The sequence below is a fragment of the Acromyrmex echinatior genome, chromosome 5 (assembly GCF_024713525.1).
Source record: "Acromyrmex echinatior isolate Ae372 chromosome 5, ASM2471352v2, whole genome shotgun sequence".
NCBI classification, from domain to species: Eukaryota; Metazoa; Arthropoda; class Insecta; order Hymenoptera; family Formicidae; genus Acromyrmex; species Acromyrmex echinatior.
The window spans coordinates 12,278,683-12,298,645 of record NC_141856.1 but is presented as its reverse complement, the minus strand read 5'-3'; the positions used below and the strand labels follow the sequence as shown (position 1 = coordinate 12,298,645).

Sequence of the window (19,963 nt, the reverse complement as noted above, 5' to 3'; positions counted from 1 at the left end):
TTTTGTACAAAAAATATCAATAATTAATTTATGTATTAAAATTATAATTGATAATATCATATAGTAACGTTTTTTCCTTTTATTTATTACAAATGCAGCAAAAATAATGTTTTGCAACAAAAATAATACATTTATAATTTTAATTTAATTGAAAGAAGTAATGTTCTTTCAACTCTTTAGCTACTTCTTTTATACACTTCATATACAAATTCAATTCCTTTTTCTTCCTGTATACCTTGTGGTACCATTGGATCCCTGGAATTATTATTATTAACAAAACAGCAATGTGAAACATATCTAATACAAAGAAACATTAATACTTACTCGATTAACACGAAATCGTTTGGGATAGAAGGAAAGAACGTATCACATTCAAATTTTTTCTTTATACGCGTCAAATACAATCGTCCAAAGTGCGGAGATTCCATGGCACTCTAATAAAATTATACAATAATTGTTACATTTAATTTAAATTTGTATTATTATTAACATTTAAATTTTTGTTGCAGTATCAGGTCTGTTCTTTTAATCACACTTTCTATTCTTCAAATTGTTTCTCTTTCTTTTAACTTTGAGTCACAAATACTTGATACGTTTCACATGAAGTGAACAGAATCTATACTGTTGTGCAACCGAAAAGAACAGATCTTTTACAAATGTATGTATATTGTATTAATTTATCGTACAAAGTACCTTATACACGTTACTTCCTCCTATTACCCATACCCTTTCTACTTCATTCTGCATTCCTGAAATTACGTCAAGCGCATGTGGTATACTTTTACATACTATCGCATCATCTCCATAATCCCTAAAATTGATATATGATCTATTGTTTTCTTTGAAATTAAATTTTGTTTGATATTTGTTATTTTGCCCATAATTACAATAATTGCGAAGTTAACACCATATTTATTCGGTCCTTCAGAGGTCGATACTTTTCGGGGATGCACTCCCATGTGCGTCTACCCATAAGTATGACGTTCCTTTTATTTTTGCACATTGTGTTAGTTGTCATGCGCGTGAAGTACGCCATTTCCGTCCTACGTACGAATCACTCGTTCAAGTATTCTCTCTAAATTAATTATTAATTAAGTATATTTATTCATCTTACTTTAAACGCCAAGGCAAATCGCCATTTACTCCAATGCCCATATTTTCGCATGCTGCGGCAATTAATTCCAATTTAGGTGGCATGTTAAGATGCAGTCTTGAATAAATCCGGTGCAATGATCCTAAACACACATGGCATTATTCAATTTACGCTTGTTTAAAAAAATCGTGATGAACACTTCAATTGGAGTTTTACTGCTGCATTGAAAATATTAATTCGTGAAAAAATCGCGGAATGTTGATTCTTCGATATGATTGCGTTTTTAATAATAGCGATAAGGAACAATTACGCAGATGTATCAGCGATTATAAATTGTAATGAAGTCTCTTTTTAATTTTTACATTGTCAAGTAATTTCAAGGATTAAGATTCCTTTCACTTTATCAATGCCAATAATATAAAATTGCTGTAACTCGAAGAATTGTTTTTAAAAATATAAGCTCTAATTGTAATTATAAAAAAAATTTATAAATTATATTTACAGCAAGTATATTTTAAGAAAAAGTCATTGTATTCAGAAAAATGAATATGCTGATATTTTTGTTTCAATTCTCGATTTTCTATCAGATATTTTTTTATTTTATATTAAAAATCCTTTTGGATTCTACAGAAGATGCTGATATCAGCAAGTACTCTACATGATTCTTATTATCATGTTTTGACGTCAAACAAATTTTTTGATTAAAATTCCATTACTTATGCAAGCTAATTAAATAAAATAATAAATAAATTATGTGAACAAAAGATATAAATTGTTTCAATGTTACCACGTTAAATCTTTCAATTAATTATCTTGATAAGAATCTTATTTGTTTATTCTACTTATTTACTTTATCACCGCTCTGCTGATTATCACGAAGGAAACTGTTAACCGACTAGTGAGACTAACAGTCGAGCTGTTCGAGAACTCTGTTGTGAATATCTTGTCCCCACCATTCTGTTTTGGAATTATTGGGAGAAACGTAAATATTTCTTTTAAAGAAGTGTCAAAATATTTGATGCCATTCTTTTTCTGGCTGTGTTTTTCTTTATTTCCTAAATGGTTTAAAAAGAAAGAAGAATAATTTTCTGTAGCACAGCGTATAATATAATAAAGTCTATTCGTTTTAGCTGAATTTTTTTTATATCATTCATCTTTTCTTCTCTTTTCTACAACGTGAAGAAAAAAAGAAGAAAGGTGAACGATGCGAGAGGAGTTTAGCTGAAAAGAACAGACCAATAATGGAAGAAGAGAGAAACTTTTAAACTAGGGGACTTAGAGAATTGGGACTTGTCCCAATAATAACGTCAATACTACCAACACTCGAATTTTGGACAAAATGAAAGAAGGGAGAAGATACATAAATTTTTTGTAATAATATTTAACATTTATGTTGTTATTCAGAGATATAAATGTTAATCGAATGTGATGAGAAAGAGACTTGCACACTCAAAAGAGATAATTCAAACAATCCCGATCAAATTTGTTTGTATAAAAAATATATATACACTTACTTGCATATTTATAACTGTTAAAGTTGAACAACATTGCATCGAATTCTTAAACCGATTCCAAGTACGATCTTTGTTCATTAAAAGTTGATGTGTGTGTCGTAATCTGATATGAATCTGATGAATCTTAATAGATTATTTCGAACAATGAAGTAATTATTTTTTATAAAAACCACAAGTAATAGCTGTTTTTTATAACTTCCTTACACTTTCTGGAATTAAAATGAAAAATGCATGTAAAGCTCTTTAGAGTATAGAATGTAGGACAGAATTCTATTTACAATTTAATATGTCATATTTCTGACGAAAATTTTTCCTAAAACTTTTATACGATTTGAAACACTTTTTAGAAAAACTGAAAAAGTTTACAACTTTTCTTATATTATATATATATATATAAATTGAAATATTCTAAGACTTTCTATACTTCTCATTCTGTAATTTTTTATGAAATTTATAAAATCTGAGAAAACTTAAGATTTTAGAAAAAAATAAAACGTTTCAGAATATTTCAGATTAATTCGAATTTTCATTTAATGAAAATTTTAGAAAAGTTGTAACTTCATCGAAAGTGTTCGAATTTATATAAAAAAAACCTAAGAAATTTTCTAAAAAGTTATAAATTATTTCAAAACTCTTAAATTTACATAAAAATTTTGAAAATTTATATGAAAAATTCTCAGAAAAATTCACTAGAGATATTTTTACGCATATGTATTGTATATTTGTGTGTAATTCTTCGGATATTTTGTATATTCTACAAGTTTAGTTCTATTTTAAATTCTGATTCGAATTATAAATAAAAAGTAAAAAGAGAAGAAAAATGATAGAATAGAAAAGTAATAGACTATCTATTTAGCAGTTAGCAAGGAACAGACCTGAGATCGCCGAGCTTCGAATTCACGGCTTGCGGCAGCACAATCTGTGCGATTAGCTCGAGAAAAATTTACCGTACAACGGCATTTGTTAATCTTCATCAGAACGAATTTCGAAATCTGTCGTGCCTCGTTCGTACTTCGCGATCTTGTCTGGAAATTGAGTACTGCTGCAAGTAAGTGGAGTACTCCAATACTGACAGAATTCCACAATCTAGTAAGAGTGATATTTGCGTAGTATGTGTATGTCGCTGTTTCATAAATATATTATATATCTATAACTTTTAAGTATTTTTTATATATTTGAACGAATTATGGATTTAATTTTGTGATAATATTAATGACACAGCTGTTAACATTGTTCATCGCTTATTGTAAAATACTTTGTCTGTGATTTGATTAATTTCCGTTTCTGTGGAGGTTATATTGATTTATAATCCAAAAATAGTTACCTGAGAAGATTTTTTTATAACCAACAATGAAATTCGATCAGTTTTTATTTGTTTTCATTGACATATATATATATATATATATATATATTTTTTTTTTAAATGTTTTTTTATGTTTATTTAGAAAATGTTGATTAAATCTACGTAATGATTTTAAATAAATTATAGAATAATTAATATATAATTAATCCTAACTATGAACACATTAAGGTCTCAAAAACTCCAGTACAATTTGCTAAATCAAAATTTTTTTCGTGTGTTTAAAATTTCTTTTTCTTTGAATTTGTATACCTTAAAGATACTTTAATCTATCGATTTTTATATATTATATACTTATTTCTTAATCAATTCTACATTGATTGGAAAAAAAAATTAATTGAAATATGTCCATTTTTATGCAAGTTACGATAATATAAATATAAATAAGATCCCAAGAACCTGAATGTGTATATCAGTGTATACTAAGGGTAAAAAGAAAAAATGTGTATAGCTATGATTAATAATAATGACTTTTAACTGGGAATGTCAAGATTATCCCAGATAATCATCTACACAGTAAACAATTAAATAACTTTTTGGATACAATGTTAGAGCTATGTATCATTTTTAATAAGCGATAATCAGACACAAGTGATTAATTTTTATGTACTTTAGAATGTCTGGTCGAGAAGGAGGTAAGAAGAAACCCTTGAAGGCACCAAAGAAGGAAAGCAAAGTTTTGGATGATGAGGATGTAGCCTTTAAACAAAAGCAAAAGGAAGCACAGAAAGCTTTGGCTGAGGCAGCAAAGAAAGCCAGTCAAAAAGGACCTCTGGTCACCGGCGGCATAAAAAAATCTGGGAAAAAATGATCGTAGTAATAGATAAAATATGTGATCTACTGTGCCCATAAATGTTCCAATTGTAACAATGATTTTGAACTTGATCTTATTGTTACGCCAGACTGCAATTTTTTTTGACGACCTTTATTTCTGAGAGAACTTTTAAACTTGTAAATATAATATTATAGATGTGTTCTCCACTAACTTTAAAAAAATGAATACAAGTCTTGTATAATAGCATTTATCAAATACGATTTTATATGTTTCACGTCAAATATATTAATTTAAGAGGGAGCAAAATAAAGAACACAAAGATCTCTAAATCTAGCAATAAAAAATCCTTACGCTTTATATACTGTTAACATAATTATTGTTATAATACTATTTGATATTCTCAATTATTGCTTTAGTTTAATATTAATAAAGGTATATATATATATATATATATATATATATATATATATATATATATATAGAGCATTATTATGTCAAATTTTCTGATTTTTATGACAAAGATTTCAGCTAATAAAAATCTAGAATTTTATTAGATGATTATTATCTTATGAATACCGTTAGATGACTACATTTGAAATGCTAGTTTTGGCAACACTGGTAGCAGGTGATTAATCGCCGCTACTGGTTAGTGCGAGGAACTAAAATACAAAAACTCAATTCTAAATGTGTATTTAAACTTAATTATTTTTCCAAATGTGAAAATTTCACATTATTAGCAATGATGTGGAAAACGTCAGTTGTCATCGCGTCAAATCGTTTATTTCCTGGTTTGGCATATCACGATCGAAAAAAGGAATTTTATGATATAGGTATGCATCTTGCATTCTGCATTGTTATTGGTAGCAGTTGTTGCCATGAGAAACGATAATAGTAAAAATTTACGTCACTCTAACTGATCTATTATCGCCATTCAATTTAATATTACAAATTAATTTATAATTAATGTATTAATGACATTTTTAATATATTGTTCGAAGATTTAAAACATAACAATAGTATTAAAATTAATCAAAGATAGTATTAAAATTAATTAATTTTTTTATTACAAAACTAACTATTGAATTTTAATAGTTGCGGAAACGCGCGTAATTTCTAATAAATTTTGAAACTTTCGTTACAACTTTAATAAAATTTCTAATTTTACTAGTTTAATAATACACCTAATTAAATTTTTTGCATTACTTTTTTGCATATTTATATATTCTCTTATATATGTTTATCATTCATTATTTGCTTTATACAGGAAATCAGATACAATCCAATTTGCCCCTCCAAATGGCATTGTATTTTAATGTATGGATGTATCCCGTATGGTTTTTTATAATATTTATCAATTTAGATGCAAAAGTAAATATGTATCAAAACAGTAAAATTTTTTACAAAATTTGACAGACAAAGAATACAGATATTATTTCTTATTTTACAGTACTATTATTTGACAGATGTATACAAATTTATAACTGTAGCCGTATTTATTATTATATCAGTATTGGAAGGTATACGGCTGTATTTGGGATATCTTGGGAACCTAGCAGAGAAGGTAATTTATTTCAATAAGATATATAGATAAATTAGACGAATTGTTGTTAGGGGATTGAAGGTATTCTCTTAATCTCTATACAGATTCCAGAATTGGCAAGCTTTTGGCTGATATCTACTCTCATACATTTTCCTTTAGAGATGTTCCTTCTCTTCGATAGCAAAACCAGACCTCATTTTAGTGAAATAATTATTAACAGTATTATGGCGTTTCTGCTCGTTACAGAAATTATAACAGCTACTGTAGCTTTAAAGAAGTCAGCAGACCATCATGCTAAAAGGTTTTATGTTGCACAATTATATGGGATTGATGATAGTAGACATTGATTGATATACATTACTTATTGCTTTCAATTTAACAATAAAATATTGCATTATTAATATAATGCTAAGACTTAATGGCTGCCTACGGAAACGTCGCTCCGAATGCAGTCAATGTAATATGATATAAATGATATGTTACATTTGAATAGAAACTAATTTTTGTACTTGAAATCTATAGAAATGTAATATAGATATAAGAATTTATGATTTTATGCTAATAAACATGCATAAAATTTTTTAGCTTCGTTGTATCTTCTTTAATTTTAAATATAATCTATCTTTTCAGGCAGTATTTTCTATAAATAATAATTAGATAATAATATAACTAGATAATATAATTATAATTAGATAATAATAATTACTAAGTAATAGAAGATATAATATTGAAATTATAATTTTTGAATTTATAATATTGAACTCTAACATATTTTATATTATACTACAGTAGTCACTTCTAGATTATGATCATTATAAAACGTTTTTAAGGCTATTATATTTTTCCTTAAATTTATTAAGAATAATTCCATATTACTTAAAGTAATTTCTTCTCTCCCTATTTCTCCATCGGCTAATGCTAATAGGAGCTGCGAACGAGAAGGCGTCATACGTGACAGGAGCTGTAACAAAACCAATATTTAAACACTATTATAATTTTTGTAAGTTATTAACTTATAGACATATATAGAAAAATATATAGTTACATTAAACAACTGTTGGGCCAACCAACCATGATATGGTTCTAAAGTTTCTTTGTACGCTTCTCTCAGGAATGCGACCAAATCTTCTGTTGCTTCCCCAGTTTTATGTGTCTCCACGATTCTTTCAAAGAATAGTAAAATCAGATGTAAGGCTCTAAAACATTTAACAATCATTAAATAAAAATGTTTTATATGCAAAAGTATGTATCTGAAAGAACTAGTAGATTTAATAATAGCAATAATGTATACAGCACAGAATAAATAAATATCCACATTTTTGATCATTGGGGTTTCAGGCCTAACAATAATTTTTGTGTGAATTCCATACTTTTTTTATATATATTCAATTATGCACTGATTACTCTTCTCGACTTTGAAACATGTGATAAATTTATAAATATAATTTCATATACAATTGATAGATAATTTAATATTATTTTATTTATTTTATTAATTTTATATTATTAATTCTCACAAGTTGATGGTGGGTCTATTGAATTCATTTAATTATAAATCTCTGTCAAAAATATATATCAACTCAATTTTTTTTTGTTACATCAGCAAATTGGATTATTCTTATTAGAGAATATATACTTAATATTTTTAAATATACTTTATTATTAAAATATATTAGGTGTAGTAAAAAGAAATCCATTATTTTTACTACACCTAATACTTAGTATTATTTTCTCTTTCTTATACAAGTTACATTATTTTGATTCCTTGAAATTAATTAGTGCCTTTAATTAACATAATTTAAATAACTCTTATAGATCAAGCATAAGTGACTAATATTAGCTCCGAAGAATGAGCATTGGAAAAAAATTGTTGCAAAAGATAAAACTTACAAAAATAATTGTTGTGTATAATTAACTATGTCAAATAATAATGTGTATAATTAACTATGTCAAATAATTATTATAATTTTGTCCAATGACTGAAAATGTCAGCATTTGCAACTACATGTTTAATAACCTTCTTAACCACATTAAGGCATCAATTGCAATGAGGTCCTTTTCAGTAGATTTTTCAAGCAAAATCATGTCTTGTAAGGTCGAGTTAGCTGTTTTATCCATACAGTATCTAGTGGTAAGCTTCTGTAAATAATTTAAAAATGTAAAATTCAAGTTCCATAAAGACTGTTAATAAATAATACTGTTCTTGTGAACTTCTTGCTTAACTTACATCAATGTTGCCTTGCATGTCATGCCGTACGGGTGCAAATAATTTGCCAAATTTATCTGAAATACAAATTTGTTTCTGTCGTATATCATGTTGTATTTAAAACAAGATTAATTTGCGTGATCAACAGCGATTTGATTTCAATTCCTTGGATAACTTTGAGGTTAAGATCGAAAGTAGGTACATACCAACTGTCCGCACGACATCGCGAGCGGCCTGCAAGAAATTCTCGGTGTCTATCTTATCATCGATTATTTCAGGAAATTGTAGTTTGTTATCAGTTTCTATTATTGCACAAGTATTTTTCTGAACGATTGAATCGGAGGATGACATGATTTACTTCAAATACATACTACTCATACATGCGTCATACTTTGAAATAACGTTACTATATTGTTATCTTCGGGATTCTAGATAAGATTCAATTTTTTAAAATGATTTATTTTAGAAAAAAAATTCGATATCGGTTGACCGTCATCACCAACAATATTCTATGTGATATCATCATTTGCAATAAGATTATTTGCATATTTTTTAAATACTTTATTACGTTACATTTTTGCAACACAAATTACGATATATATATACACACACACACACACACACACACACACACACACACACACACACACACACACACACACACACACACTCACACACAATATATATACATACATTCAGGATACAGACAAAAATTATATATAAGGTGTCCTATTTTATTTTAAACAGTTAAATGATATCTTGAAAAATATATATATATGAAAGATACGAAAAAACGTTTCAAACAAAAATTGTATAATTTGAAAGGGCGCAAATAATAAAATAAATTTTTAATATAAAGTTATATGAATGCCATTTACCACATATTAACTATGTAAGCTTATTTCATTAAGGAGAAATAGGTAAAAAAAAGTTATTCATGTTTCTAATTAACTTTGTATTTTTAATTCAGTACATATAGATTATTTTTGTCAGTTTGCCGGGATTGATGGTACAATATTGTCTCAGTAATTTTTGGTTCACTAGCTTAACTTATTAAAATAATTTAGGATATAATACTGTATATATTATATATGCTTAATCGTTTGAATGCTGAAGATGATCGTAAAAATCCATGCGAAAAACTGTTTAGCGATGCATTCGCACTTCTCCTATTTCATGTCGAAAAATGTTTATAAGTGTTGTGATAAGTAAAAATAAAATTTACTGTATGTATATTTTTAAAATCTATTTGTAATTAATTGAAAGAAAACATTTTGACTAATGCTTAATTCTAAAAAGAAATCCAATCGGAATTGATTATCAGTTGCTTGATACTTTTCAACAAGAAAGATGAGAAGTATGATCGTGCTGCGTGGCAGCACTCAAACGGTTAATAATATATAAATGCCCTGACGACTTCTAGTCTAGGCTAGAACTTATGTCAATTGTCTTTTTAAAAATTCTACTTACGTAAGTGTTTAATTACTCTCTAAAAACTTTTAAGAGTGATTTTTACTCTAAAAGAATAAAATCTCACTTTTAAAAATTGAAAATTAAGTCACTCTTTTTCAAGACTGTCTCAATTTTTACTCTTTAGAGTTTAGAGTAAGATTCCTCTCCAAAATATCAAGCAGCAAACTGATGTTATTTATCGTCATTTTAGACGTAAAAGTGTCATTAAAGATACATTAAAATGATGATAAATAATATCAGGTTGTTACTTGGAAATTGAGAGAATATATGATAAGATTCTATACGAAATATCCGTAACGTATATAATTATCGAGCACTTCCAATACCTTATATACTAAATGTATATACTCCTCGTTTGTAATACTCATTTGTGCACGTTACGGATATTATTAATTAATTATTATGTTTTCATTAATAGAGATTAAGACTAGAGCTCGAGGAACGCTAGAGACTATTGTTACAAAATAAATTATTATAATAATAGTTCCCTGCATATTCGACAACATGGAAAGAGTTGTACATGAGCAAGATGTGTTATCAAATATTTCATTTGACTACATCATCATACATTGTTATATAAAATCCATATCATCTCTATGTCAGTTACATATTTGTTTGGCGCATTCCATATTTCAGGAGGCCATTTAAAAATAAACTGTTTAGGATTTTTTTAATGAGCATGAAAATATGTTAGTATATAGATATTGTATAAGGTTGTATTATAGGGTGCATATATTATATAATATTAAAAAAAATAATTATTATATGCCTTGCATCCAAGATGTTGAAGGTAATCGTTTTTTTGTTTTAACATTTGTAGCTAAAATTATAAAGTATACAAAATTTTTATATGCATACACTTTTTAGAATTTTGCCTATATTGTCAGATAAAAATGTTGATCTAAAAGTACAGAAAAAGTCCTAAAAAATTCATGTATATATATATATTAAAATTTTATAATTTTATAATTATAGCTACAAATGTCATAAAGGAAAAATTTCTTAAAACGACTATCTCAATATCTTAGAAAGTATACTTATATTTTTGACATTAAACATTATACAATATGTACACTAACATGTTTTTATAATCATTTAAAAAATTCCAAGTAGTTAATTTTTAGGTGGATCTCTAAGGGAGCGTTTATATTGGCCGTAACCGTATGCCATAATCTGTAAAAATTGACCGATCTTTCGAGTATTTTCTTTTTATAGTGGAATGAGAGAGGAAGACTCGACTGTGATTAGTCAATTCTTAGATTACGACATATGATTACGGCCAATATAAGCGCTCCGTAGGAACGTACCATGTACAGTAAATACAAGCTTTTATTTGATTCTCAGCTATACAAATATATTTGTCAAAGTATAATTTATAACATAAATATCTAAAAATTCCACTCTGTTATTAAAATTATTTATATGGAATAGAGCGTAATAAAACATTAAAATAAATTTATTAAATAATGTGATATGAGAGAAAGTTTTTCAAATTTGATGTGCAAATTGCTTTCATTCTAGCCGAAATCGTATTTGTATTTTTAGAAGCAAGGGATATATAATGGCAGTATAATACTTTGATTAATAATTTTAAACGCAATGCGATCACCGTGAGGTGTGTGTGTGTGTGTATGTGTGTGTGTGTGTGTGTGTGTGTATCTGGACGATTATAACTCTTATTCTCATATTAAACAGAAATTAGAAATTTATATTAAAAAAAAATTAAACATAAAAATTAAATTGTAAATATCTTCGCAGTTCATTTTTCAAATTTTTATTCTCACTCAGTATTGCATTTATTACGTATATATATATATATGTATATATATGCGTCTAAAAATATCTTACTTTGTCTATGCAGATTTATCAATAAATATAATTAGCGCATGAGATATCAATAAAAAATTAATTTTTCTATACATATTTAATTAAAATACTTAAATAATAGACTTTAAACGAGGAACAAATAAAAAATATAACATCTTTGAATAATTTACAATATGTATATTAAGCCAGTATTGCTTACGAACTGTAACAATCTTCGCCGGACTAGAAAATAAAATTATGCATCATTGTTTCTGCTGACCTTTAAAAGGCAGTAGGAAGAGGATGTTTGAGCACATTCCCGGTGGAGTCTTCGGCAACAAGGGTAAGAGTGATGAGGCAGTGGGATGGAGGTGGTGGAACTAAAGCTTCCAAAGGTGGTCGTAAGCCAGGAAATTGGCGAGAACCCACAACCATCCCACCCGATGTCTCTCTAAGCTCTATTACTCGTACTCCATATCGTGATCTTACCACATTCCTTATAAAGAAAAATCATAGTTATTAAAAATAGTTATTTGAATTTATTTGATTTTATTACTGACATAGAGGCAGAGTAATAAATAATTTAAGAAGAAATTAATGGGTCGCGCGTGAAAAGGTCGTTTGATGTTTAATCAAACGTCATTTATATTGTCACATAAAACGAGAATGTATCATCGATAATAACTCACCTTTTTCCATCGTATTCTATTTCGTGATGATGCCTATTGGAACGATTGTCCATTTCGCTGTTAAACCAGCGATGATACGCAAGTAATGCTGCACATGATGGACCCCAGAATGTTCGGTCAGGCTGTGAAAGAGGTTCGGAGGCGATCAGACTTTTAGAAAGAGATCTATTAAGCTCAGGACTAGCTGGCGCTGAAAGTCTTCCGGGTAATTGTCTCGAAGTAGACGATGGCGCGGGTCTAGATGTTTCCGAAAGCAATCTACCCCTTCGTGGACTTGACAGTACGAGATCTTGCACAGTTACCGTGACACTGAGTGGCCGGCTAAGAGCGACAGTAGTGTGTTGGGGATCTCTTCTAATGGGATTACGATTGAAATCGATTCCAGCTGCGCCTACAAAAACTCTATCGACGTAATCAAATCCTCGACCCATTATTCCCTCTCGAGTATGGCCGAGATCAAAGGTGTGACCAAGTTCGTGTAGAACGGAGCCTAATGTTGTTGCCAAACAGCCGCCGTGCGTGCCACGATAATTACTGTCGTCCATAAGCTGCTCAGTGTCAATGACAGTGGCATCCAGGAATCTCGGTAATACCTGATAAATAAATTATATGAAAGACTCTATTTTTTAATATTTTCTTAGAGTGCTTCATATGAAATGAAAAGAATCTACATTGTATACATGGTCTTCTTTGTCATATTAAATTAGTCAATGAGTATCATCAACTAACCTGAGCCATACACGTAGGCCAGGTGTGAAGACACGCCGAACCGAAGAGCGCTAAGCCACCTCCACCGAGGGCTGCGTGACCTTGTGTTCTCGCCAAGGTATCCTCGTGCGTGCGAGGGCTAGGTGCGCCGCGGTATCTCGTACACGATAAAAACGCTAAGTATTTGCGATCTTTAGATGCCAAGGGACCAGTCATCAGCTCGCGTGCGATCAACTCCCACAGTTCTCTTTGCTTCATTGCTCGTGCCTGGTCCACGTGAAGCATACTATGCATTACCAGACATTCCGGACCATCCAGATCCCTTTCTAGCTGAAAGGTCTTTCTGCCATAACCGGCCTCTTGAAGCTTTTCAGCTGTCAAGGTTTGCAAAAGTCTGGCACCTAATCCTATTCTCGTTGCCGCGCTCTCAGGTGATCGATCCTCATTGCGTGGACCCTAAAACGTAGATCAGATCATGACCTGCTGGATGGATGTGAATAATTCACAAAATTATTATTGTTTCACAAGATTAAGCAATCAAGAGAAAACAATCCAATTATGCTGGAATATAGGCAAGGCTAACACGATGACATTTCATGCAATAGAATAGCGATCGATAATTGAAGGAGTGCACGCTACGTTCCAAGTAGCTGAATTATGAGTCACGATTCACTTATCTGCATTATGTTAAGTATCAATTACAGTTAATCAAAATAATGTTCCTGAATATTAAGTCTAATATCGATAAAATTGAAATAATTGAAATGTGATTGAAATAATTCTGTGATCTGAGATTTCAAATAATTATGTAAATATAATTCCTATGAGAGAGAAAGAGAGAGAGAGAGAGAGAGAGAGAGAGAGAGATTTTGCCAGGACATTACTATAAAAGTATAATTTACTGTTGTCGCTACCTGAAAATAACCATCATGACCCGCACAGATAACGTACACTGGTGTCACCCGTAGCCTGGTGGTTCTCGGTTCATATATGAGAACCAATCTTCTTTTGTGCCCACCTGCCTCGAGTTCTAATTTGTTCGGACCGCGTGCCAGATCTATCAGGACACGGAACTGACCAGCGATGATCGGCCATTCCGAGGTCACGTTCTTGTGACCCCGAACGGTAATGTAACTGCATAGCGCAGGTGCACGACCTCTTATCAGTGCCAAGCTGTAAGTCAAGGTCTCACCGTCTACTAAGTTGCGTATCGTGATGCCTTCCGGGTTACCGTTCACCGCGAAGGTGCGATGACGATAATGATTGTCCGCCAATGTCGCAACGTCTGCAAGCACCTTAAATATACACGAGCAAGTATTTCATATTTGTACTTCCGAGAGTGAGTACTTCTTGTGCAACGCCAAGAAGTCGAATAAACACAGATGTTTGTTGTTATAATTTTTAAGAAATTCTTACCTTTTGTTACTTTCTAAATTCTTTGAAGTGAAATCTCTCTAAAGAATGAAAATTGAGCCAGTCTTAAAAAAGAGTGAATTTTCAATCTTTTACAGTGAATCTCACTCTTTAGAGTATCCATCGAGAAAGATTAACAAAATTTACTCGTTAAGTCACAATTTATGATTTAAATGACAAACTTTGAATCATAACAAACTAAATTTAAAAAATTTGATTTTCATGCTTCTAAATATATACACTTTAATCAGAAAGAAATAATTTGTTTTAAATCCACTTCTATCAATGCAATTTAATTTTAATGTCGATTTAATTTACTCTTTATTTTTTTGTAATTATTAGAATTAGAAGAAAATAAATTAATCTATATTAAAGAAAACAAACATATAACATAACATGGATAATCACAAAAATGTTTTATTATTATCGACGCAAAATGAAATCCATCATCCCTTAATCTTAATCTGATTAAATTTCCTAAGGGATACAATGATAAACATACTTTAAAAGCATCGAGATTTTATCGGCTGTAATAGCTTTTCTATAAACTCAAAGGTTTATTATTAAGGCTTATTATAGTAAACTCCTGTGTAGAACAAAGATTTCTATTATTGGATTATATAGGGTACGATATGAGACCACGTACGACATTACATTTTAAATAATATTTATACTTTATTGTTTCAATGACATTTTAGTTAATATCGCAATTTTATAGAATAGATTAAAAGGAATATTATAAAAAAAGGATTACTGTGAAAAGCTCTTTTAACATTTCCTGATATATGTATTGCTATGAATATCTTTATTTCGTCTATTTTCATCAATGTATATTAATTTCAATCTCGATTTAATTTATTTTTTATCATTTTTTAGTTTTGATAGAATTAAGATAACAAATAAATTAAACCGAGTTAAAATTAATCTATCTTGATAGAAACAAGCATCTGCCACATATACACAATAATCTTAAGTATGTACAAAAGTGTCGTTCAGTTTGCGATTTGTTTTGTAAGAAAGCTTAAAAGTTTTGTCGTTAGTTCGACAAGCTAAAAAACAATACTTCGTTTTACGTCACATTCAGAACTCTTTTGAAAGTAACAGCTTAATCTTCCAGTAAAGAAAAACAGATCGATACGCCAATTCTCGAGCGGTCATTCTACAAATACTCGAGTATGAAATGAATGAGAAATTTCATTTCCTGGTTTTAATTACTGCGGAGAAGTATCCGTATATGATTTGTATATTTTACTAATGTCCATTTTTATTTATATAAATTAATTTTAATCTTGGTTTAACTTAATCGTTATCTTTTTTTAATTTTTAAAACTAGAAAGAGATAAAAAATAAATTAAAGAGAGAGTTAATTACGTTAATCTATATTATAGATGGATATAAATAATCAATACGTCCGCATAAGCGGATGCACTAGAACTGCCGCGTATTTTATAGAAGAACTGACAGTGATATATTTTCAATATTTATATTGTATCTAATACAAAAAAAATTAGCATAGCCAAAATGACATTAATATTAGTAAATTTTTTTGAAATAAGATTTACGTAATAAGCTCTAAAAATTGTTGACCCAATTTATATTTTTATCCGCAAGTATCAAAATAATAAGCATTGTTATATTTGTCTATTATTGAGATACAAAAAACTTGCGAGTTTCGGTATATTTTTTGAAAATATTGTCAGAGACGTATTCGAGTAATATATATAAACATAGATATACAAAGTGTCCTATTTTATTTTAAATAATCAATTTTCTTCGACATTATTCATGATAAATAAAAAAAAATTGTTTCAAATGAAGATGAAATGGTATCGAGAGAAATTTTTGATGACATATTTTTTCTAGGTGAAAATGCTAAAAAGAAATAATGGTTATCTCCACTTGTTACAATAAAATTATATAATTTTTATCAATAATCAAATTAAAAAAATTAATTATTTAAAATAAAATAGAACATCTGTATAAAGAACATAGTGTTATACTGGACATGACAGAATTAAATGTAAAAATCGTGGTGTCGTGAAATCAATATTTGTTAGTTTTTTAACAAGAAAACTCGTTCTTCTCTCCATGACATTTCGATTATAATTTTCAGATTGAATATGATTTATACGATGCAATTATAGCGATGGGCTAATATCGTCGTGGATTAACTTTTTAAAGCTAATTAACTTTTTGTATATGTATGTATGTGTACAGGGTGATCTTTAAATCAACCATCTGAAATATCTCGCTTATTTGTGATGATATAAAAAAATGTTTCAAATATGTGAAAATGGAACGGTTTCGAGGAGGATATTTTGATCATATCGTTTTTTTTTTGTTTAAGGTAGAGGCGTCAAAAAGATATGAAGATCATCTCCATTTTTTAAAATGGAATTGTATAATTTTTTCTTATATAATATGATTTCTTTAATTATTCTGCATATAAAAATATTGAAATAGTGATATCAAAAAAACCAATAGTTTATGAGATATTTTATATACTTTATTTTGGCATATATTGATATAGAATGTTAAATAATTATGAACTTTTTTATAATCGTTCCTAATACTTTTACTGAATAGAATAATGAAATGAATCAATTGATGGAAAGAAAACATATAGTTGTTCATTTAAAAAATTATCCATTTTACTCGCATATTTTTTTAATGCAATTATGTGTTTTCCTTACACCAATTACATCCATCTTATTATTCTGTTCATAAAATATTAAGATACGATTATCAGAAAATTAATAGTTTATGAATGATTTAATATTTTATGTCAATATGTGCCGGAATAAAATATAAAATAGCTCGTAAACTATTGATTTTCTGATATCTCCACCTTAATACTTTTATATGCAGAATAATTAAAAAAATATCATATTGTATAAAAAAATTATACAATTCCATTTAAAAAAGTAGAGATGACTTTCATATCCTTTTGACGCCTATACCTAAAAAAAAGAACATGACCAAAATACATCCCTCTCGAAACCGTTCTACTTTCATTTGAAACATTTTTTTATATCATCAAAAATAAGCGAGATATTTCAAATGATCGATTTAAATGAACCACCCTGTATACATATAACGCGCTGGAAATAAGATTTCAATCGCAATGCAAGGTTGTCCAACATTCGCGCGCAGCATACAAATCAGACGGAATGAAAAAAAAATCAAAAATAAAGCTGACGTTATATAATACTAAAGACGACACACACAAAAAAAACTTAAGCATTAAGCATAAACAGTAAGCAAATCAACATTTTATATTTGCTACAGTTTATATTATTGCCACAATTTCTACTGTGATTAGCTGATTCACTTACTGTTTTTTCTCTCGTTTTAGTTAATTTTTAAAATTATTAAAAAAAAATTTTTTTTGTGTGCTATATAGCCTTAAAAAATCGTGCACGACAGGCTTTCCCGTCACGTGCTGCGATCACGCGGTAAATTTCGTAAACGTGAGACTAACCGCGCATTAATGCTCAGATGACCCGACCCTCCCCTCTTTCCTGTCATCAGAGTGCGTCGCATTAAATCGGAGGCGGAAGCTGCGTTTTCACGTCTTCTCTATTGCTTTCTACCGCGATTTAACTCCCGCTGAAAAGGAGAACGATCATCGTCCTTTTCCTCCATTCGACTAAAGCGATTTCCGTTACACGCGGCTAACCAGTCGCGAGTAAAGCAGGGCTGCGTTCCGTTTCAGGCACGATGTATCATATTATCCTTGTTTGACACTCGAGAGATAAGGATAAAATGATATATTATGCGGGACGCAGTTCAGATGACAGGCAGCAGACGACACGCTGCCGCAGCTGCGGCACGTCTGTTGCAGTCACGCGACCTCCTTCGACGTATGACGTACGTGGTCACACGAGCGTGGACGACATTCCGCGATGATCGTGTGCGATCAAATATAAGATTCCAAGAAAAACCCTAAGGTTTTCCCCCCCATTACGTTTTCTTTCACATGACTATTCCGCAGGGGAACTATATATGAGGACTTTCCGGTTCCTATAGAATTTCTCTAATACGTTTTTGGTAATTCGAGATGAACAATGTAATGCGACACTCGCCACTTGTTTGACTTACCATTTTGTTGGTAGCAAGAAACAAGACTAAAGACGTTGTCGAGAATGGCGTTGCCGCAAACAGAGCCGACCGAACCGGCTTCGGACATGCGGAGATAAAGAACTGTGGCGCCTGGCGACGAGTGGCGGGTTGCGGTACTATACGACGCCGCCGCGCCGCAGCGACGCTGCAGACGCCCGCGTCCTCGTTTATCGCGTCCTTGCGCTTCTCTCTCTTTCTCTCAAATGCTGCAGGGTGGTCCTTCCCTCGACTGGCACTTTCGCACGGAATCGTTTTCCATCCCCGTCCCTAGCTTACTGCGTCACCGCGATGTACGTGTCGTATATATGTATGTATGTACACCTACAATACCTACATGCCGCGTGTGCGATTGCAAAATGTGACGCGAGTCGTAAACTAGGCTGCAAGATGCACATTGCATTGCCGACTCCGCGTTTCTTTTATTTACTAAAAAAAACAAACAAACAAGCCAGCCCTTATTCGGCAGTTTTATCAAATAACCGCCTCGTTGCTCTGTTGTTGTTGTTTTTTTTTTAATTCTCTAATATCAAAGGACACGGTCTCGTAATTTCCCTGACGTCTACTTTGCGCGATCATATTCGCGTCAGTTTTGGTAAAATTCTATTCATTTTATCATTTATTTAACTCAGGAGTAATCATTATGAAATGATGTTTATATCTTAGCAGCAAAAAATAAAGATCCATTTTCTTTACTAATCAAGAATTTATAAAAAAAAAATCTATATTTTTTATTTCTCTTCCTTTTTTTAGAAGATACAATATTCTGCACGGATGTAATTGTAAGGATGTAATTGTCATAATACTAATAAATTATAGAACAGTCAATATATCAATAATTTGTAATTAATAATAGTGACTTTTAATTGGAATATAAAATATCATCCCAAGGAATCGGTACGCAAAAAAGAACTAGCTGTAACTATTTCCCAGATTAATTAGAGCAAAACTCAACTTATTGTAACAGCTATATATTTTTGTAACAGTTTTATATATATATATTTTTTTTTTTCTTATACACACACACACACACACACACACACACACACACGCGCGCGCGTATTTTAATATACAGTTTTTGCATACATCATGATTCATATATTTTTCGTATCACACATTAAATTACGTTAAATTATATAAAAACACATTAACAGAATTTCATCCCGAATTCTTACAATTGAATTGTAAATCTAGAACGTGAGCGCATCTAAAGCGCGAAAACATAGCAGATAATTGTTCAAATCCAAGAAATGACGAATTATGATTT

General features: G+C 30.1%; 5 protein-coding genes across 11 annotated transcripts; 2 read left to right on the top strand and 3 right to left on the bottom strand.

The window, feature by feature from the left end:
* Positions 1-64: 64 nt before the first annotated feature.
* Positions 65-3,623, bottom strand: Dhfr (dihydrofolate reductase). Of its 2 annotated transcripts, XM_011068587.2 has the most exons (7): positions 3,483-3,623; positions 2,608-2,816; positions 1,115-1,235; positions 888-1,043; positions 694-811; positions 325-434; positions 65-255 (listed from the first exon to the last, which is right to left on the bottom strand). In XM_011068587.2, the coding sequence occupies exons 2-7, from the start codon at positions 2,639-2,641 to the stop codon at positions 177-179; spliced, it is 618 nt and encodes a 205-aa protein (XP_011066889.1). In that variant the 5' UTR covers positions 2,642-2,816; positions 3,483-3,623; the 3' UTR covers positions 65-176. The 2 variants fall into 2 exon arrangements, with proteins under 2 accessions (XP_011066889.1, XP_011066890.1); XM_011068588.2 differs by lacking the exons at positions 2,608-2,816; positions 3,483-3,623 and adding an exon at positions 1,944-2,277.
* On the top strand, positions 3,521-5,071 carry LOC105153632 (translation machinery-associated protein 7 homolog). Of its 4 annotated transcripts, none has more exons than XM_011068589.2 (2): positions 3,521-3,655; positions 4,583-5,071. In XM_011068589.2, the coding sequence occupies exon 2, from the start codon at positions 4,584-4,586 to the stop codon at positions 4,776-4,778; it is 195 nt and encodes a 64-aa protein (XP_011066891.1). In that variant the 5' UTR covers positions 3,521-3,655; position 4,583; the 3' UTR covers positions 4,779-5,071. The 4 variants fall into 4 exon arrangements, with proteins under 4 accessions (XP_011066891.1, XP_011066892.1, XP_011066893.1 ...); XM_011068590.2 differs by having other exon boundaries at positions 3,556-3,696; XM_011068591.2 differs by having other exon boundaries at positions 3,582-3,722.
* Positions 5,072-5,238: 167 nt separating this feature from the next.
* Positions 5,239-6,866, top strand: LOC105153627 (transmembrane protein 17B). Of its 2 annotated transcripts, none has more exons than XM_011068582.2 (5): positions 5,239-5,367; positions 5,480-5,572; positions 6,007-6,110; positions 6,190-6,303; positions 6,387-6,866. In XM_011068582.2, exons 1-5 carry the CDS (start codon positions 5,325-5,327, stop codon positions 6,627-6,629), a joined length of 597 nt encoding a protein of 198 aa, XP_011066884.1. In that variant the 5' UTR covers positions 5,239-5,324; the 3' UTR covers positions 6,630-6,866. The 2 variants fall into 2 exon arrangements, with proteins under 2 accessions (XP_011066884.1, XP_011066885.1); XM_011068583.2 differs by having other exon boundaries at positions 5,251-5,387.
* LOC105153628 (glycolipid transfer protein) lies at positions 6,860-9,164 on the bottom strand. 2 transcript variants are annotated; one of them, XM_011068585.2, is made up of 5 exons: positions 8,695-9,164; positions 8,510-8,565; positions 8,300-8,421; positions 7,328-7,445; positions 6,860-7,243 (listed from the first exon to the last, which is right to left on the bottom strand). In XM_011068585.2, the coding sequence occupies exons 1-5, from the start codon at positions 8,837-8,839 to the stop codon at positions 7,061-7,063; spliced, it is 624 nt and encodes a 207-aa protein (XP_011066887.1). In that variant the 5' UTR covers positions 8,840-9,164; the 3' UTR covers positions 6,860-7,060. The 2 variants fall into 2 exon arrangements, with proteins under 2 accessions (XP_011066887.1, XP_011066886.1); XM_011068584.2 differs by having other exon boundaries at positions 7,328-7,478; positions 8,695-9,157.
* A 255-nt stretch (positions 9,165-9,419) lies between these two features.
* On the bottom strand, positions 9,420-18,890 carry LOC105153626 (uncharacterized). The gene is made up of 5 exons (XM_011068581.2): positions 18,679-18,890; positions 14,079-14,459; positions 13,186-13,620; positions 12,457-13,049; positions 9,420-12,263 (listed from the first exon to the last, which is right to left on the bottom strand). The coding sequence occupies exons 1-5, from the start codon at positions 18,679-18,681 to the stop codon at positions 12,050-12,052; spliced, it is 1,626 nt and encodes a 541-aa protein (XP_011066883.1). The 5' UTR covers positions 18,682-18,890; the 3' UTR covers positions 9,420-12,049.
* Between the last annotated feature and the right edge of the window lie 1,073 nt (positions 18,891-19,963).

Coding starts and splice junctions, on each gene's coding strand:
- LOC105153627 (XM_011068582.2), top strand. CDS start 5,325: ATGACTACATTTGAAATGCTAGTTTTGGCAACACTGGTAGCAG. Junction 5,368..5,479: donor TTTGGCAACACTGGTAGCAG/GTGATTAATCGC, acceptor TCACATTATTAG/CAATGATGTGGAAAACGTCA. Junction 6,111..6,189: donor TTATCAATTTAGATGCAAAA/GTAAATATGTAT, acceptor CTTATTTTACAG/TACTATTATTTGACAGATGT.
- LOC105153628 (XM_011068584.2), bottom strand. CDS start 8,839: ATGTCATCCTCCGATTCAATCGTTCAGAAAAATACTTGTGCAATAATA. Junction 8,566..8,694: donor CGATGTCGTGCGGACAGTTG/GTATGTACCTAC, acceptor TTTGTATTTCAG/ATAAATTTGGCAAATTATTT. Junction 7,244..7,327: donor TGGCCCAACAGTTGTTTAAT/GTAACTATATAT, acceptor GTTTTGTTACAG/CTCCTGTCACGTATGACGCC.
- LOC105153632 (XM_011068589.2), top strand. CDS start 4,584: ATGTCTGGTCGAGAAGGAGGTAAGAAGAAACCCTTGAAGGCACCAAAG.
- Dhfr (XM_011068587.2), bottom strand. CDS start 2,641: ATGTTGTTCAACTTTAACAGTTATAAATATGCAA. Junction 1,236..2,607: donor TAACAGTTATAAATATGCAA/GTAAGTGTATAT, acceptor ATGTGTGTTTAG/GATCATTGCACCGGATTTAT. Junction 812..887: donor GTGTTAACTTCGCAATTATT/GTAATTATGGGC, acceptor TATCAATTTTAG/GGATTATGGAGATGATGCGA.
- LOC105153626 (XM_011068581.2), bottom strand. Junction 13,050..13,185: donor GGCCTACGTGTATGGCTCAG/GTTAGTTGATGA, acceptor TTTATTTATCAG/GTATTACCGAGATTCCTGGA. Junction 12,264..12,456: donor ATAGAATACGATGGAAAAAG/GTGAGTTATTAT, acceptor TTTCTTTATAAG/GAATGTGGTAAGATCACGAT.